The 14,409-nt window shown below is 33.4% G+C and overlaps 1 protein-coding gene across 5 annotated transcripts in view; it reads right to left on the reverse strand.

Moving 5' to 3' along the window:
• Positions 1-851: 851 nt before the first annotated feature.
• The window catches only part of LOC145246815 (uncharacterized), a 394,355-nt gene continuing 380,797 nt past the window's right edge, over positions 852-14,409 (reverse strand). For all 5 annotated transcript variants that reach the window (XM_080108635.1, XM_080108638.1, XM_080108636.1 and 2 more), the window contains one exon: positions 852-1,117. In XM_080108635.1, coding sequence (XP_079964761.1) covers positions 998-1,117 — 120 coding nt within the window. In that variant the 3' untranslated portion in view covers positions 852-997. The remainder of the gene's footprint in view (positions 1,118-14,409) is intronic.

Raw genomic sequence — 14,409 nt, forward strand, 5'->3', positions numbered from 1 at the left:
TATTATCTCACATAAAAAAATCTATAATATATATATATATATATATATATATATATATATATATATATATATATATATACTACAAATACAGATAGGACAGAAGTAAATATACACCCCATAAAACATAAAGTATACATTTTAGAAACATATTTTTTCACTAAGTGACATTTGTATCAAATTCAAATATCAAGCCGCTATAAATATTTATCGCCATTTTTTGTAAACTATGCACTACAGAAGCATTGGAATTGTCAAATTTTCAAAGACTTAATTTGCGACTTAATCTGAAGGTGGTATTAGCCAGCGTTAAATCGCCACAAATCTCGGGATTCCACTTTTTTTATTTTTAATCAAGTGATTGTCCAATTCATCAGAGGGGGAAAAGAATCAGCATCATCTCGTCCAGTGCGAGCATGACTCGCTAACAGGAATCTTCGTTTTGAATAATAAGGGTGCCTATTAACTTCTGCCACGTCTCTGTAATATATATATATATATATATATATATATATATATATATATATATATATATATATATATATATATATTATATATATATATATATATATATATTAGTAAAAAAAGGAACAGAAGAAACACTTTTATTAGTGCTAATGCGTTTTGCTCTTCACAGAAGTTAATCAAAGGGCCAATTAGTAAAAGACAACACGCTTTGGCACTAAAAGCTTCCTTTTCGTCTCCTTTTTAACCTCATATATATATATATATATATATATATATATATATATTCAGCCTTCAAATATATAAAACATTTTACTCATAAATATGTATACACTGGTGTATATATACTTGCAAGTACAAACAATTACACATCACATACACACAGACATACATACATATACACACAATGTACGTACATACATACATATATACATATCAATATATATACACACATATATCTATATATGTGTGCATATGTGTATGTATATATGTGTGCATATGCGGGTGAATGAGGTGATCATGGGATGGGTGTATGTCAGTCTCTCTCTCTTTGGTTCACTGATTCCGAACTGGAAGATCGGCTTATGTTCTGCACAAGTTCAGCGTGTTCGTCCAAGAGTTGTTCAAAATCTCGTTGTCGCTGTTCAGCATCAACCTGCAAAGAAAGAACGGGGAAAGATAGAAACAAACACTTGTTTACACCGCTAGTGTTTCAATACAAATGATTCATCTAGGCCAAAAGCCAGACGAGTATAAATGCTTGGTTTTACAACATAATCACCCTTTTCGGGTTATTTAATGTCGAATCCAGTACGTTTGGAAAAAAGTATCCGTGTTTCGAGTTGTTTATATCTTAAAATATTTATTAATGGTGTTTGGTTTGATTGTTTTGTTTTACGGCATATCAACCCTTTTCAGGTTCAATCATTTTGGCAAAAGTTTTTATGTTTCAATTTCTTTATATCTTCAAATATTTTGGTTTGATGGTTTTGTAAAGAAAAATTATTGTTTTAGCGTTGCAGGACATGATTGGGTCTTGCAAACGGAAGAAAAAAAAATCAATGTTTGGTGCATTTTAGGTCAGAAAGCCGATATCTTCCGGCAACCTGATCTGGTAGCGCAAAAGAGGTTAACGAGATGACTAGATTGTTAGTTGAATGATGAATAATATAATGAGATGATTGAAAATGGTGAATTAAACAAAATTTGATTACTTTTGACAGCGGTCGAATATGACAAGTATGTTAATTTTCACAACGACTATGTTGTAGCTTGCAGAGAATCAGTTTTGCGGTAGTAAGAGAAGTAGAAAGTGAACTCTAGATTTGATTTCGACATATTTGTATCTCTTGCTCCTCTTATTTTGTCCTTTAGTTCTCGCATCCCATGAACGATTTTGCTGACAAAGGAGGAAGAATTGCCATTTTCTGGGTCAGAATCTATTCAGCTCACACTTATTGTTGGCTTCATTTTTAGCTTCAAGTATTTTTTGTCTGGAGCGATTTCCATTAAAAATCTGTTAAATTCTTGGAAAGAAACTAAAAAAGTCACACGACCAAAGAACAATCGTTTGCATTGATGGTAATAACACGAATTCTTAATGTGAATGTCTTACAGGAAGGAACGAGAAATTGGAGCTCAGTCGAGCACTTTCCACTGAAATATATTATTTGGAGAGTGGAGAAAGATTAATAACATTTGTTCTGTAAGAAATGGGATGTAGAGAACAGAAGAGCTCATCGCCCACAATGATTAATCGATCTTGTATTTTATAAGTTCGGAAAAATTGCTCTGAACTACTCCTCCCGTACGTGGAAGCAGCATCACATCTTTTGACGTAACTGAATCTGAGTCTATTAAGACAAAGGGGTTTCTATTAAAACATGGGGCTTCCCCAGGTAGAGAGCTGATCATTTCAACTATGACGAACAAAGATATAAGCGTTATTAACGAAAAGAAAAAAAACTTTGTTTTAGAAGTGCTAAAAGTAATAAGTCAGTTTTCCTCATTGCTTCAGATCAGAATAGAGTGTGTGTGTGTGTGTGTGTGTGTGTGTGTGTGAGAGAGAGAGAGAGAGAGAGAGAGAGAGAGAACCAGAAAGATCTTGATTAGCAATGCTTTTCGAAGTGCTACCATAGGCGGTTGTGTTTTCTACATAGATGTCAGCAAATAGTTCCAGAATACGATTTAAAAAGTCATTAATGAAACTCAAGAATGAAGCTTTGATTGATGTTCACGATTAAATAAAAGATTCCGTTTGAAATTCCGTGCAGATACCCAAGTCCGAGAGAAAGGTTACCAAGTTCGACAAGATACACTAGAAAAAGGTTACATCGACTGAACCGTTGTGAAAATAATACTCCAGATGAGTACAGTAGTCCGAAAAATTCAAATAATACAAATGTCAATTATGGCTTTAAAATTCTAAGCAGTATTTATGTATTAGTTTAGATTAGATGTTTATAAATAAGAATTAAAAAAATTAACAATTATTCGTTTTTATAAATGAAATTGAAAACGTTTAATAATTAGTCGTTTTTATAAAAAGAAATTTAGACATTAAACTCACAAAAATCGTTTTTACTGTGATCGAAAATGTTTTCATCTATCCAAAATGTTTGACCAAACTATTTTTTCAAAAGAGGAAAATTTGACTTGATTTGTTTTCAAAGTTACTAGCATATCGTTAACGAGATTGTCAGGTGGATGATGAACAATATTATGAAAGGATTAAAAACGACGAATGAGCACATTTTGATTACTTAAAAAGGACGGTTCGACAAGCATTTACTGATATTGAACTTGTTATCTGCTGACAGCTCATTACTGATTGGCTAATCGCGTCGGCATCTTCCGGCTGCTTACCGTTAACTTTCTGGAAGATGTTGAAGTTTGTTCAGGTTCTGTATAAATACGAATTTTCAATTTTATAACAAGAAATACTGAATAAACACTAATTTTAATTGATATTATTTTAGCTTTGTTGGAAATCGATAGTTTTTTGTTTTTCTTGTCAGGTTCATAAGTTATGAACGTGTAAATAGGTTGCGTTTATGCTGTGAAACTCTGTATATTTTATTTGGGATTCCTTTGAAATGGAAAAAAGGAAGGAAAGAGAAAGGGGAAGAAAGGATAAAACAGAAAGAAAAATAAGAAAGAGAAAAAGTAAAGAGAAATAGAGAAAGAGAGAGGGGGAGGGCAGAAAGTGTGTGTGTAATTAAGAAAATGAGAGACACGAAAAGAAAGAAGAAAGGAAAAAAGTGAGGTACAAAGAAAGAAAGAGAAGATAGAGGGAGAAAAGAAAGAGGGGAGAAAAAATAACACAGAGAATAAGAATGTGAGACAAAAGAGCGATTAAGATAAGAGTAATAGGGAAAACAAAAATTGAGGACGAAAAATATGGCGAGAGAGAAAGGAGGAGAGAAAGGGAAGAGAGGGAAAGAGAGAGAGAGAGAGAGAGAGAGAAAAGAGAAGAAACATATTGATGTGCATTTTTTACGGCAAATCCTTTGCTTATTATTAAATGCTGAAACACAAAATTCGTTGGAAGCGATTAAGTTAACACGAGTTGCTAAATCGGGAAATTACGGAGTTTTCTAATTTCTAGTTTTTAATAAAGGCTCACAATTAGCTGTGAGAAAATTAACTCAACATAGCATTAAACCAAATTTTACATTTACAATTCCACGAGATTTGATTATTCGATTATCATTTCTCGTTTATTGAAATGGAAGCGGATTTGAAAATCTATAAAAAAGTTTTCCATTTCTAAATTTATCTCTAATTTCTCTTACGGCTGTTTATGAGTCTACAAAAAATTGAACGGATATAATCCTTTTATAAAAAAAAAAAAAAAAATGACATTATTTTATCTCGCCCGCGAAACCTTAAAGAACTTCGTAATGCAAATCTATGAATCAGGTCGGTGTAAAAGTTTTTGTCGATTTAAAATTTCATCTTGAAAATGAAAAAAAAAATGTGTATTTTTAAAAAACATTTATTAATAACAATAACGATCTTTACTCTCTATAACTTGATTCCATCTGTCAACGAGCTTATTAATGCTTCTCTTGTAAAATTCTTTAGGTTTTGATGTGAAATCTAAAATATTTTTCATCATATCCCCATTCGATTTAAATGATGATCGCATCAATTTGTTATCTCATCAAATGTGCTCGATAAACCCACAATTTTCTTTTATTCTTTTTCACTCCAAACAAGGCATTATCCAACTTCGTACGCAGGGGATACTATTTAGGATCGTATCTAACCGAAAAATGTGAGGAGTTAAGGAGTGAGATGTCTGGTAACATGGAATTTAATCTCCTGGTGGTTAGTACAGCACGAGAAGCATGAAACAGGAAGGGGATTCCAAAGTCGAGCAGTTCGAGTGAAGAAAAGATTAGAGTAAAATACTTTCCGGTATGACATGATTAGACTTTCTTGCATATGACGTGATTAGACTTTCTTGCATATGACGTGATTAGACTTTCTTGCATATGACGTGATTAGACTTTTTTGCATATGACGTGATAAGACTTTCTTGCATATGACGTGATTAGACTTTTTTGCATATGACGTGATTATACTTTTTTGCATATGACGTGATAAGACTTTCTTGCATATGACGTGATTAGACTTTTTTGCATATGACGTGATAAGACTTTTTTGCATATGACGTGATAAGACTTTCTTGCATATGACGTGATTAGACTTTCTTGCATATGACGTGATTAGACTTTTTTGCATATGACGTGATCAGACTTTCTTGCATATGACGTGATTAGACTTTTTTTGCATATGACGTGATTAGACTTTTTTGCATATGACGTGATAAGACTTTCTTGCATATGACGTGATTAGACTTTTTTGCATATGACGTGATTAGACTTTTTTGCATATGACGTGATTAGACTTTTTTGCATATGACGTGATTAGACTTTCTTGCATATGACGTGATTAGACTTTTTTGCATATGACGTGATAAGACTTTCTTGCATATGACGTGATTAGACTTTTTTGCATATGACCTGATTAGACTTTCTTGCATATGACGTGATTAGACTTTTTTGCATATGACGTGATAAGACTTTCTTGCATATGACGTGATTAGACTTTTTTGCATATGACGTGATTAGACTTTCTTGCATATGACGTGATTAGACTTTTTTGCATATGACGTGATAAGACTTTTTTGCATATGACGTGATTTGACTTTTTTGCATATGACGTGATTAGACTTTTTTGCATATGACGTGATTAGACTTTCTTGCATATGACGTGATTAGACTTTCTTGCATATGACGTGATTAGACTTTCTTGCATATGATGTGATTAGACTTTCTTGCATATGATGTGATTAGACTTTTTTTGCATATGATCTGATTAGATTTTCTTATATATGACGTGTTTAGACTTTCTTGCATATGACATGATAAGACTTTCTGTCATATGACGTGATTAGACTTTCTTGCATATGACGTGATTAGACATTCCACTATATGACGTGATTAGTCTTTTTGCATACGACGTGATTAGACTTTTTTGCATATGACGTGATTAGACTTTTTTTCGCATATGACGTGATTAGACTTTATTGCATATGACGTGATTAGTGTTTCTTGCATATGACGTGATTAGACTTTATTGCATATGACGTGATAGACTTTCTTATATATGACGTGATTAGACTTTCTTGCATATGACGTGATTAGACTTTCTTGCATATGACGTGATTAGACTTTTTTGCATATGACGTGATTAGACTTTTTTGCATATGCCATGATTAGACCTTCTTGCATATGACGTGATAAGACGTTCTTGCATATGACATGATTAGACTTTCTTGCATATGACGTGATTAGACATTCTTGCATATGACGTGATTAGACTTTTTTGCATATGAGGTGATTAAACTTTTTAGAATATGACGAGATTAGACTTTCTTGCATATGACGTGATTAGACTTTTTGCATATGACGTGATTAGACTTTTTTGCATATGACATGATTAGACTTTTTTTGCATATGACGTGATTAGACTGTCTTGCATATGACGTGATTAGACTTTCTTGCATATGACGTGATAGACTTTCTTGCATATGACGTAGTTAGACTTTCTTGCATATGACATAATTAGACTTTCTTGCACATGACGTGATTAGACTTTCTTGCATATGACGTGATAGACTTTCTTGCATATGACGTGATTAGACTTTCTTGCATATGATGTGATTAGACTTTCTTATATATGACGTGATTAGACTTTTTTGCATATGACCTGATTAGACTTTCTTGCATATGACGTGATTAGAGTTTCTTGCATATGACGTGATTAGACTTTCTTGCATATGACGTGATTAGACTTTTTTGCATATGACATGATTAGACTTTTTTGCATATGACGTGATTAGACTTTCTTGCATATGACGTGTTTAGACTTTCTTGCATATGACATGATTTGACTTTTTTGCATATGACGTGATTAGACTTTCTTTCATATGACGTGATTAGACTTTCTTGCATATGACGTGATTAGACTTTTTTGCATATGACGTGATTAGACTGTCTTGCATATGACGTGATTAGACTGTCTTGCATATGACGTGATAGACTTTCTTATATATGACGTGATTAGACTTTTTTGCATATGACGTGATTAGACTTTCTTGCATATGACGTGATTAGACTTTCTTGCATATGACGTGATAGACTTTCTTATATATGACGTGATTAGACTTTCTTGCATATGACGTGATTAGACTTTCTTTCATATGACGTGATTAGACTTTCTTGCATATGACGTGATTAGACTTTCTTGCATATGACATGATTAGACTTTTTTGCATATGACGTGATTAGACTTTCTTGCATATGACATGATTAGACTTTTTTGCATATGACGTGATTAGACTTTTTTGCATATGACGTGATTAAACTTTCTTGCATATGACATGATTAGACTTTTTTGCATATGACGTGATTAGACTTTCTTGCATATGACATGATTAGACTTTTTTGCATATGACGTGATTAGACTTTTTTGCATATGACGTGATTAGACTTTCTTGCATATGACATGATTAGACTTTTTTGCATATGACATGATTAGACTTTTTTGCATATGACATGATTAGACTTTTTTGCATATGACGTGATTAGACTTTTTTGCATATGACGTGATTAGACTTTTTTGCATATGACGTGATTAGACTTTTTTGCATATGACGTGATTAGACTTTTTTGCATATGACATGATTAGACTTTCTTGCATATGACATGATTAGAATTTTTTGCATATGACGTGATTAGACTTTTTTGCATATGACGTGATTAGACTTTTTTGCATATGACATGATTAGACTTTTTTGCATATGACATGATTAGAATTTTTTGCATATGACATGATTAGACTTTCTTGCATATGACATGATTAGAATTTTTTGCATATGACGTGATTAGACTTTTTTGCATATGACGTGATTAGACTTTTTTGCATATGACATGATTAGACTTTCTTGCATATGACATGATTAGACTTTTTTGCATATGACGTGATTAGACTTTTTTGCATATGACGTGATTAGACTTTTTTGCATATGACATGATTAGACTTTTTTGCATATGACATGATTAGACTTTTTTGCATATGACATGATTAGACTTTTTTGCATATGACGTGATTAGACTTTTTTGCATATGACGTGATTAGACTTTTTTGCATATGACGTGATTAGACTTTTTTGCATATGACATGATTAGACTTTCTTGCATATGACATGATTAGAATTTTTTGCATATGACGTGATTAGACTTTCTTGCATATGACATGATTAGACTTTTTTGCATATGACGTGATTAGACTTTTTTGCATATGACGTGATTAGACTTTTTTGCATATGACGTGATTAGACTTTTTTGCATATGACATGATTAGACTTTCTTGCATATGACATGATTAGACTTTTTTGCATATGACGTGATTAGACTTTCTTGCATATGACATGATTAGACTTTTTTGCATATGACGTGATTAGACTTTTTTGCATATGACGTGATTAGACTTTTTTGCATATGACGTGATTAGACTTTTTTGCATATGACGTGATTAGACTTTTTTGCATATGACATGATTAGACTTTTTTGCATATGACATGATTAGACTTTTTTGCATATGACATGATTAGACTTTTTTGCATATGACATGATTAGACTTTCTTGCATATGACATGATTAGACTTTTTTGCATATGACATGATTAGACTTTTTTGCATATGACATGATTAGACTTTTTTGCATATGACATGATTAGACTTTCTTGCATATGACATGATTAGACTTTTTTGCATATGACATGATTAGACTTTTTTGCATATGACGTGATTAGACTTTTTTGCATATGACATGATTAGACTTTTTTGCATATGACATGATTAGACTTTTTTGCATATGACATGATTAGACTTTTTTGCATATGACATGATTAGACTTTCTTGCATATGACATGATTAGAATTTTTTGCATATGACGTGATTAGACTTTCTTGCATATGACATGATTAGAATTTTTTGCATATGACGTGATTAGACTTTCTTGCATATGACATGATTAGAATTTTTTGCATATGACGTGATTAGACTTTCTTGCATATGACGTGATTAGACTTTCTTGCATATGACATGATTAGACTTTTTTGCATATGACGTGATTAGACTTTTTTGCATATGACGTGATTAGACTTTCTTGCATATGACGTGATTAGACTTTCTTGCATATGACATGATTAGACTTTTTTGCATATGACGTGATTAGACTTTCTTGCATATGACATGATTAGACTTTTTTGCATATGACATGATTAGACTTTTTTGCATATGACGTGATTAGACTTTTTTGCATATGACATGATTAGACTTTCTTGCATATGACATGATTAGACTTTTTTGCATATGACGTGATTAGACTTTTTTGCATATGACGTGATTAGACTTTTTTGCATATGACATGATTAGACTTTCTTGCATATGACATGATTAGACTTTCTTGCATATGACATGATTAGACTTTTTTGCATATGACATGATTAGACTTTCTTGCATATGACATGATTAGACTTTTTTGCATATGACGTGATTAGACTTTTTTGCATATGACATGATTAGACTTTCTTGCATATGACGTGATTAGACTTTTTTGCATATGACGTGATTAGACTTTCTTGCATATGACATGATTAGACTTTTTTGCATATGACATGATTAGACTTTCTTGCATATGACGTGATTAGACTTTTTTGCATATGACGTGATTAGACTTTCTTGCATATGACATGATTAGACTTTTTTGCATATGACGTGATTAGACTTTCTTGCATATGACATGATTAGACTTTTTTGCATATGACGTGATTAGACTTTCTTGCATATGACGTGATTAGACTTTTTTGCATATGACATGATTAGACTTTTTTGCATATGACGTGATTAGACTTTCTTGCATATGACATGATTAGACTTTTTTGCATATGACGTGATTAGACTTTTTTGCATATGACGTGATTAGACTTTTTTGCATATGACATGATTAGACTTTCTTGCATATGACGTGATTAGACTTTTTTGCATATGACATGATTAGACTTTCTTGCATATGACATGATTAGACTTTCTTGCATATGACATGATTAGACTTTTTTGCATATGACATGATTAGACTTTTTTGCATATGACGTGATTAGACTTTTTTGCATATGACGTGATTAGACTTTCTTGCATATGACATGATTAGACTTTTTTGCATATGACATGATTAGACTTTTTTGCATATGACGTGATTAGACTTTTTTGCATATGACGTGATTAGACTTTCTTGCATATGACGTGATTAGACTTTCTTGCATATGACATGATTAGACTTTTTTGCATATGACGTGATTAGACTTTTTTGCATATGACATGATTAGACTTTCTTGCATATGACATGATTAGACTTTTTTGCATATGACGTGATTAGACTTTCTTGCATATGACATGATTAGACTTTTTTGCATATGACGTGATTAGACTTTCTTGCATATGACGTGATTAGACTTTTTTGCATATGACATGATTAGACTTTTTTGCATATGACATGATTAGACTTTTTTGCATATGACGTGATTAGACTTTTTTGCATATGACATGATTAGACTTTTTTGCATATGACGTGATTAGACTTTCTTGCATATGACATGATTAGACTTTTTTGCATATGACGTGATTAGACTTTCTTGCATATGACATGATTAGACTTTTTTGCATATGACGTGATTAGACTTTCTTGCATATGACATGATTAGACTTTCTTGCATATGACATGATTAGACTTTTTTGCATATGACATGATTAGACTTTTTTGCATATGACGTGATTAGACTTTCTTGCATATGACATGATTAGACTTTCTTGCATATGACATGATTAGACTTTTTTGCATATGACATGATTAGACTTTTTTTCATATGACATGATTAGACTTTCTTGCATATGACATGATTAGACTTTTTTGCATATGACGTGATTAGACTTTCTTGCATATGACATGATTAGACTTTTTTGCATATGACGCGATTAGACTTTCTTGCATATGACGTGATTAGACTTTCTTGCATATGACGTGATTAGACTTTCTTGCATATGACGTGATTAGACTTTCTTGCATATGACGTGATTAGACTTTCTTGCATATGACATGATTAGACTTTCTTGCATGCAGTGTGATGACTCTGGTTGCAGTACTCGCCTCTTACAAAAGTGATTCAGGTTTCGAAACTTAATTTTACATGACCCAAAGGAGGACAAGACTAGAGTGAAGGTATTCCAATATGTAGTTTTCATGCTTTGTGTTGGCATTGACTGATTGCGGAAATAATTATCCAGGATCTCAGATTAAAAGAATAATTAAGATTCGTAACCACATCGATCAAAGGAAAGTGTCAATCGGCTATTGCCAATATTGAAGTGTATTTAGAAATAATTTTAGTTGCTAACTCTTCTGCTCATAGCCGGTCTGACACATCAGAACGAAGGATAGCACTCTTGTATTGAAACAACACTTTCTCTAACCAAACAGATAGAAAACACCAACCGGCAATGTTCTTGACTCGCCGCACAAATACCAAAGTTTTGCGGATCGTTTAACGCATTGTGAGCGTAGAATTATTGACAAAGCAATTAGTCGGAACATAATCGCATCCTAATCGCATCGGAATAAAACACTCAGCGACTTCCACTGCACATACACCCACGTTTGGTACCAAATGGGCCACCTTATTAAGGACCGAGAGTTTAGTGTACCATACGGTTGAACCTATCACTGAAGAGGAAATAGATAGATTCATAGTGAAAGTGATACAATAGCCTCGACAAAAATCGAAAATGGGACGCCAAATTGAAAGTTCATATCAACAACATAAAAGCCATGGGTTTACTTTGAGTAAATCAAGACATATATTGTTTATATATTAAAGCTTACAAGCATTTCTTATGTGACTAGAAAAAAATTACGAAGAGAGAGAGAGATAGAGAGAGAGAGAGAGAGAGACAGAGAGAGAGAGAGAGAGAGAGAGAGAGAGAGAGAGAGAGAGAGAGGGGGTAGGATTTTAGCGCTGTAAGAGTTTCAGAATAAGGAAAACCTGGATATGTTCCATAATTCTTGGAAGTATGTTGCTTTCAATGTAAAGTGTTAATATAATGTCCAGGTTCAATGGTTCAATGGTTCAATGTTTCATACTGCATGATTGACGATACTAGCCTTGTATCAGATTAGCAATAAAAAGTTGATTTGTTAGATTAATCACGTGATTTAGGAAAATATTTGCATTTAAAATCAAGTTCTGTAAGCATTTTGCCTTAGATGTGGTACAAAACATCAATGCATCTTCTTCAGCATCTAGATATTGTCTAGCTAGAAATGACTCCTAGTTAAAGAAATTGATCGCCATTATTGTTGGTTAGTTTTGTACCCTTAAGTACTATTTTGTTGAATTCTTGTTTTAGCTATTTACATCAAGTGACTATGTGCTGTCTAGAGTGATTTCCACACAAAAATAAACTCGTCATTGTCGTTTTTTATTCGAGAAAATGATTCCAAAATTTTCATCTTGGCTCGAGCAGAAAAACAACAACGTATAAATCGGTCTAGAAAGCAAAAAGAAAGCATCACATTATGGAAATAGAATGGATGCTGGCTTGTGTGGCTTGTTATTTACTTACTCTGTCTCATGTACTTGTCTTATATACTTGAAATACATCCGACAGTTTTTTCTTCTTTTATTCGCTAACGTTTTTGTGAAGCGACGGAGGCGTTTGAAAACCACGTATAAAGTGAAAATATTTTTTCAAATTCACAATCATTCATTTTTTTTTTTTACTTTTGCTTTAAAATTTTCGAATAACATATCCATCATCAGAGATCGAGAACAATCACCCTGGAAAATCTCATCAGTATGCCCTGCATTTAAGAATTCAGTTGATCGTTCATCCCTCTCTCAGTACAGGTCAATAAGTCTCCTGTGTGTCACGAGTAAGTTGCTGGAATCTGTGTTAAATAGAGAAGTAATCAACCATCTCAGCAAAAATAACCTTCTTAGTGACACACAATATGGTTTCCGTTCTGCTAGATCTACAGCAGATGTGCTTACAATTATATCTCATAGGATTAGCGAATCTCTCGACAGATGTACCCTTTCTAGGCCTTTGATATGGTATGGCATAAAGCTTTACTTCACAAGATCTCCAGCTATGGTATAGCTGGAAAAGTCTTCTCAATTATTAAATCATTTCTCTCTGATAGGTTGATAAGAGTAGTAGTTGATGGGCAAAAATCAGAAGCTCACAGTATTAATGCTGGAGTCCCTCAGGGGTCCATCCTGGGCCCAACTCTTTTCCTGATTTACATTAATGATCTTCCAAATCACATCCTTACATCATTCGTAGACATTTTTGCTGACGACACTACCATCTATGGTAGCACATCTAAGACAGCAAACGACCAAATTCTCTCCGATTCTCTCTCCTCTGATCTGGATCACGTGGTACAATCGGGAAAGGAGTGGCTGGTTACTTTTAATGCATCTAAAACCAAGCTCCTATCTTTACATAATCAACGTTCTGATCCCCATCTGGCATCAATTAAAATGAATGGCTCTTGTCTTTCGGAGGCCTCAAGTTTTGACAGGCTTCTGGGCTTGACCTTTACTCCTGATCTTAAATGGAATACGTACATCAAATCTGTTGCAAAGGCCGCTGGAAAAATGGTCAGATGCTTCTATCGATCCAGTAAATATCTCACTGGTGATGCAATTCTCTATCTATATAAGAGCCAGATACGTCCAAGGATGGAATACTGTTGCCACATATGGGCAGGAGCTGCTAGAAAAGACTTGTCCTGCCTTGATAGGGTTCAAAATAGATTTCGTGGCCTGGTGGGAGATATTCTCACAGAAGAAATGTTGCGAGTTTATCTCTGCTTTATCGTTATATTCATGGAAAGTGTTCGACTGAGCTTCAATCTATAGTCACCCCCTCGCCAAACTTTCACAAGAAACACTCGTCTAGCTAAAAACACTATCAATAATTCCCCCCCCCCCCACTCTTTATCTGTGCCTAAACCTAAACATAGATTCCATGATCAAAGCTTCTTTCTTAGAACTGCACGCCTGTGGAATTGTCTTCCGTTTTCCTGCTTTCCAGCCGTCTATAATATGGTTGTCTTCAAGTCCAACGTGAACAAGTTTCTGATGAGCCGTTCCACTTAAGTTAACAAATTTACCGAACTTCCATTACTATCGATTACTATATTGTCCTTTTGACTACTGTACACTCTTTAACACCTATCCTTGAGTGGCCTATCGGCCTTGATAAGTGGTGACACCTATGTAAAAAAAAAAAAATCCGAAAAACAATATTTG

Source organism: Euprymna scolopes, chromosome 24 (assembly GCF_053919585.1).
Source record: "Euprymna scolopes isolate OS-2025 chromosome 24, ASM5391958v1, whole genome shotgun sequence".
In the NCBI taxonomy this organism is placed as follows: Eukaryota; Metazoa; Mollusca; class Cephalopoda; order Sepiida; family Sepiolidae; genus Euprymna; species Euprymna scolopes.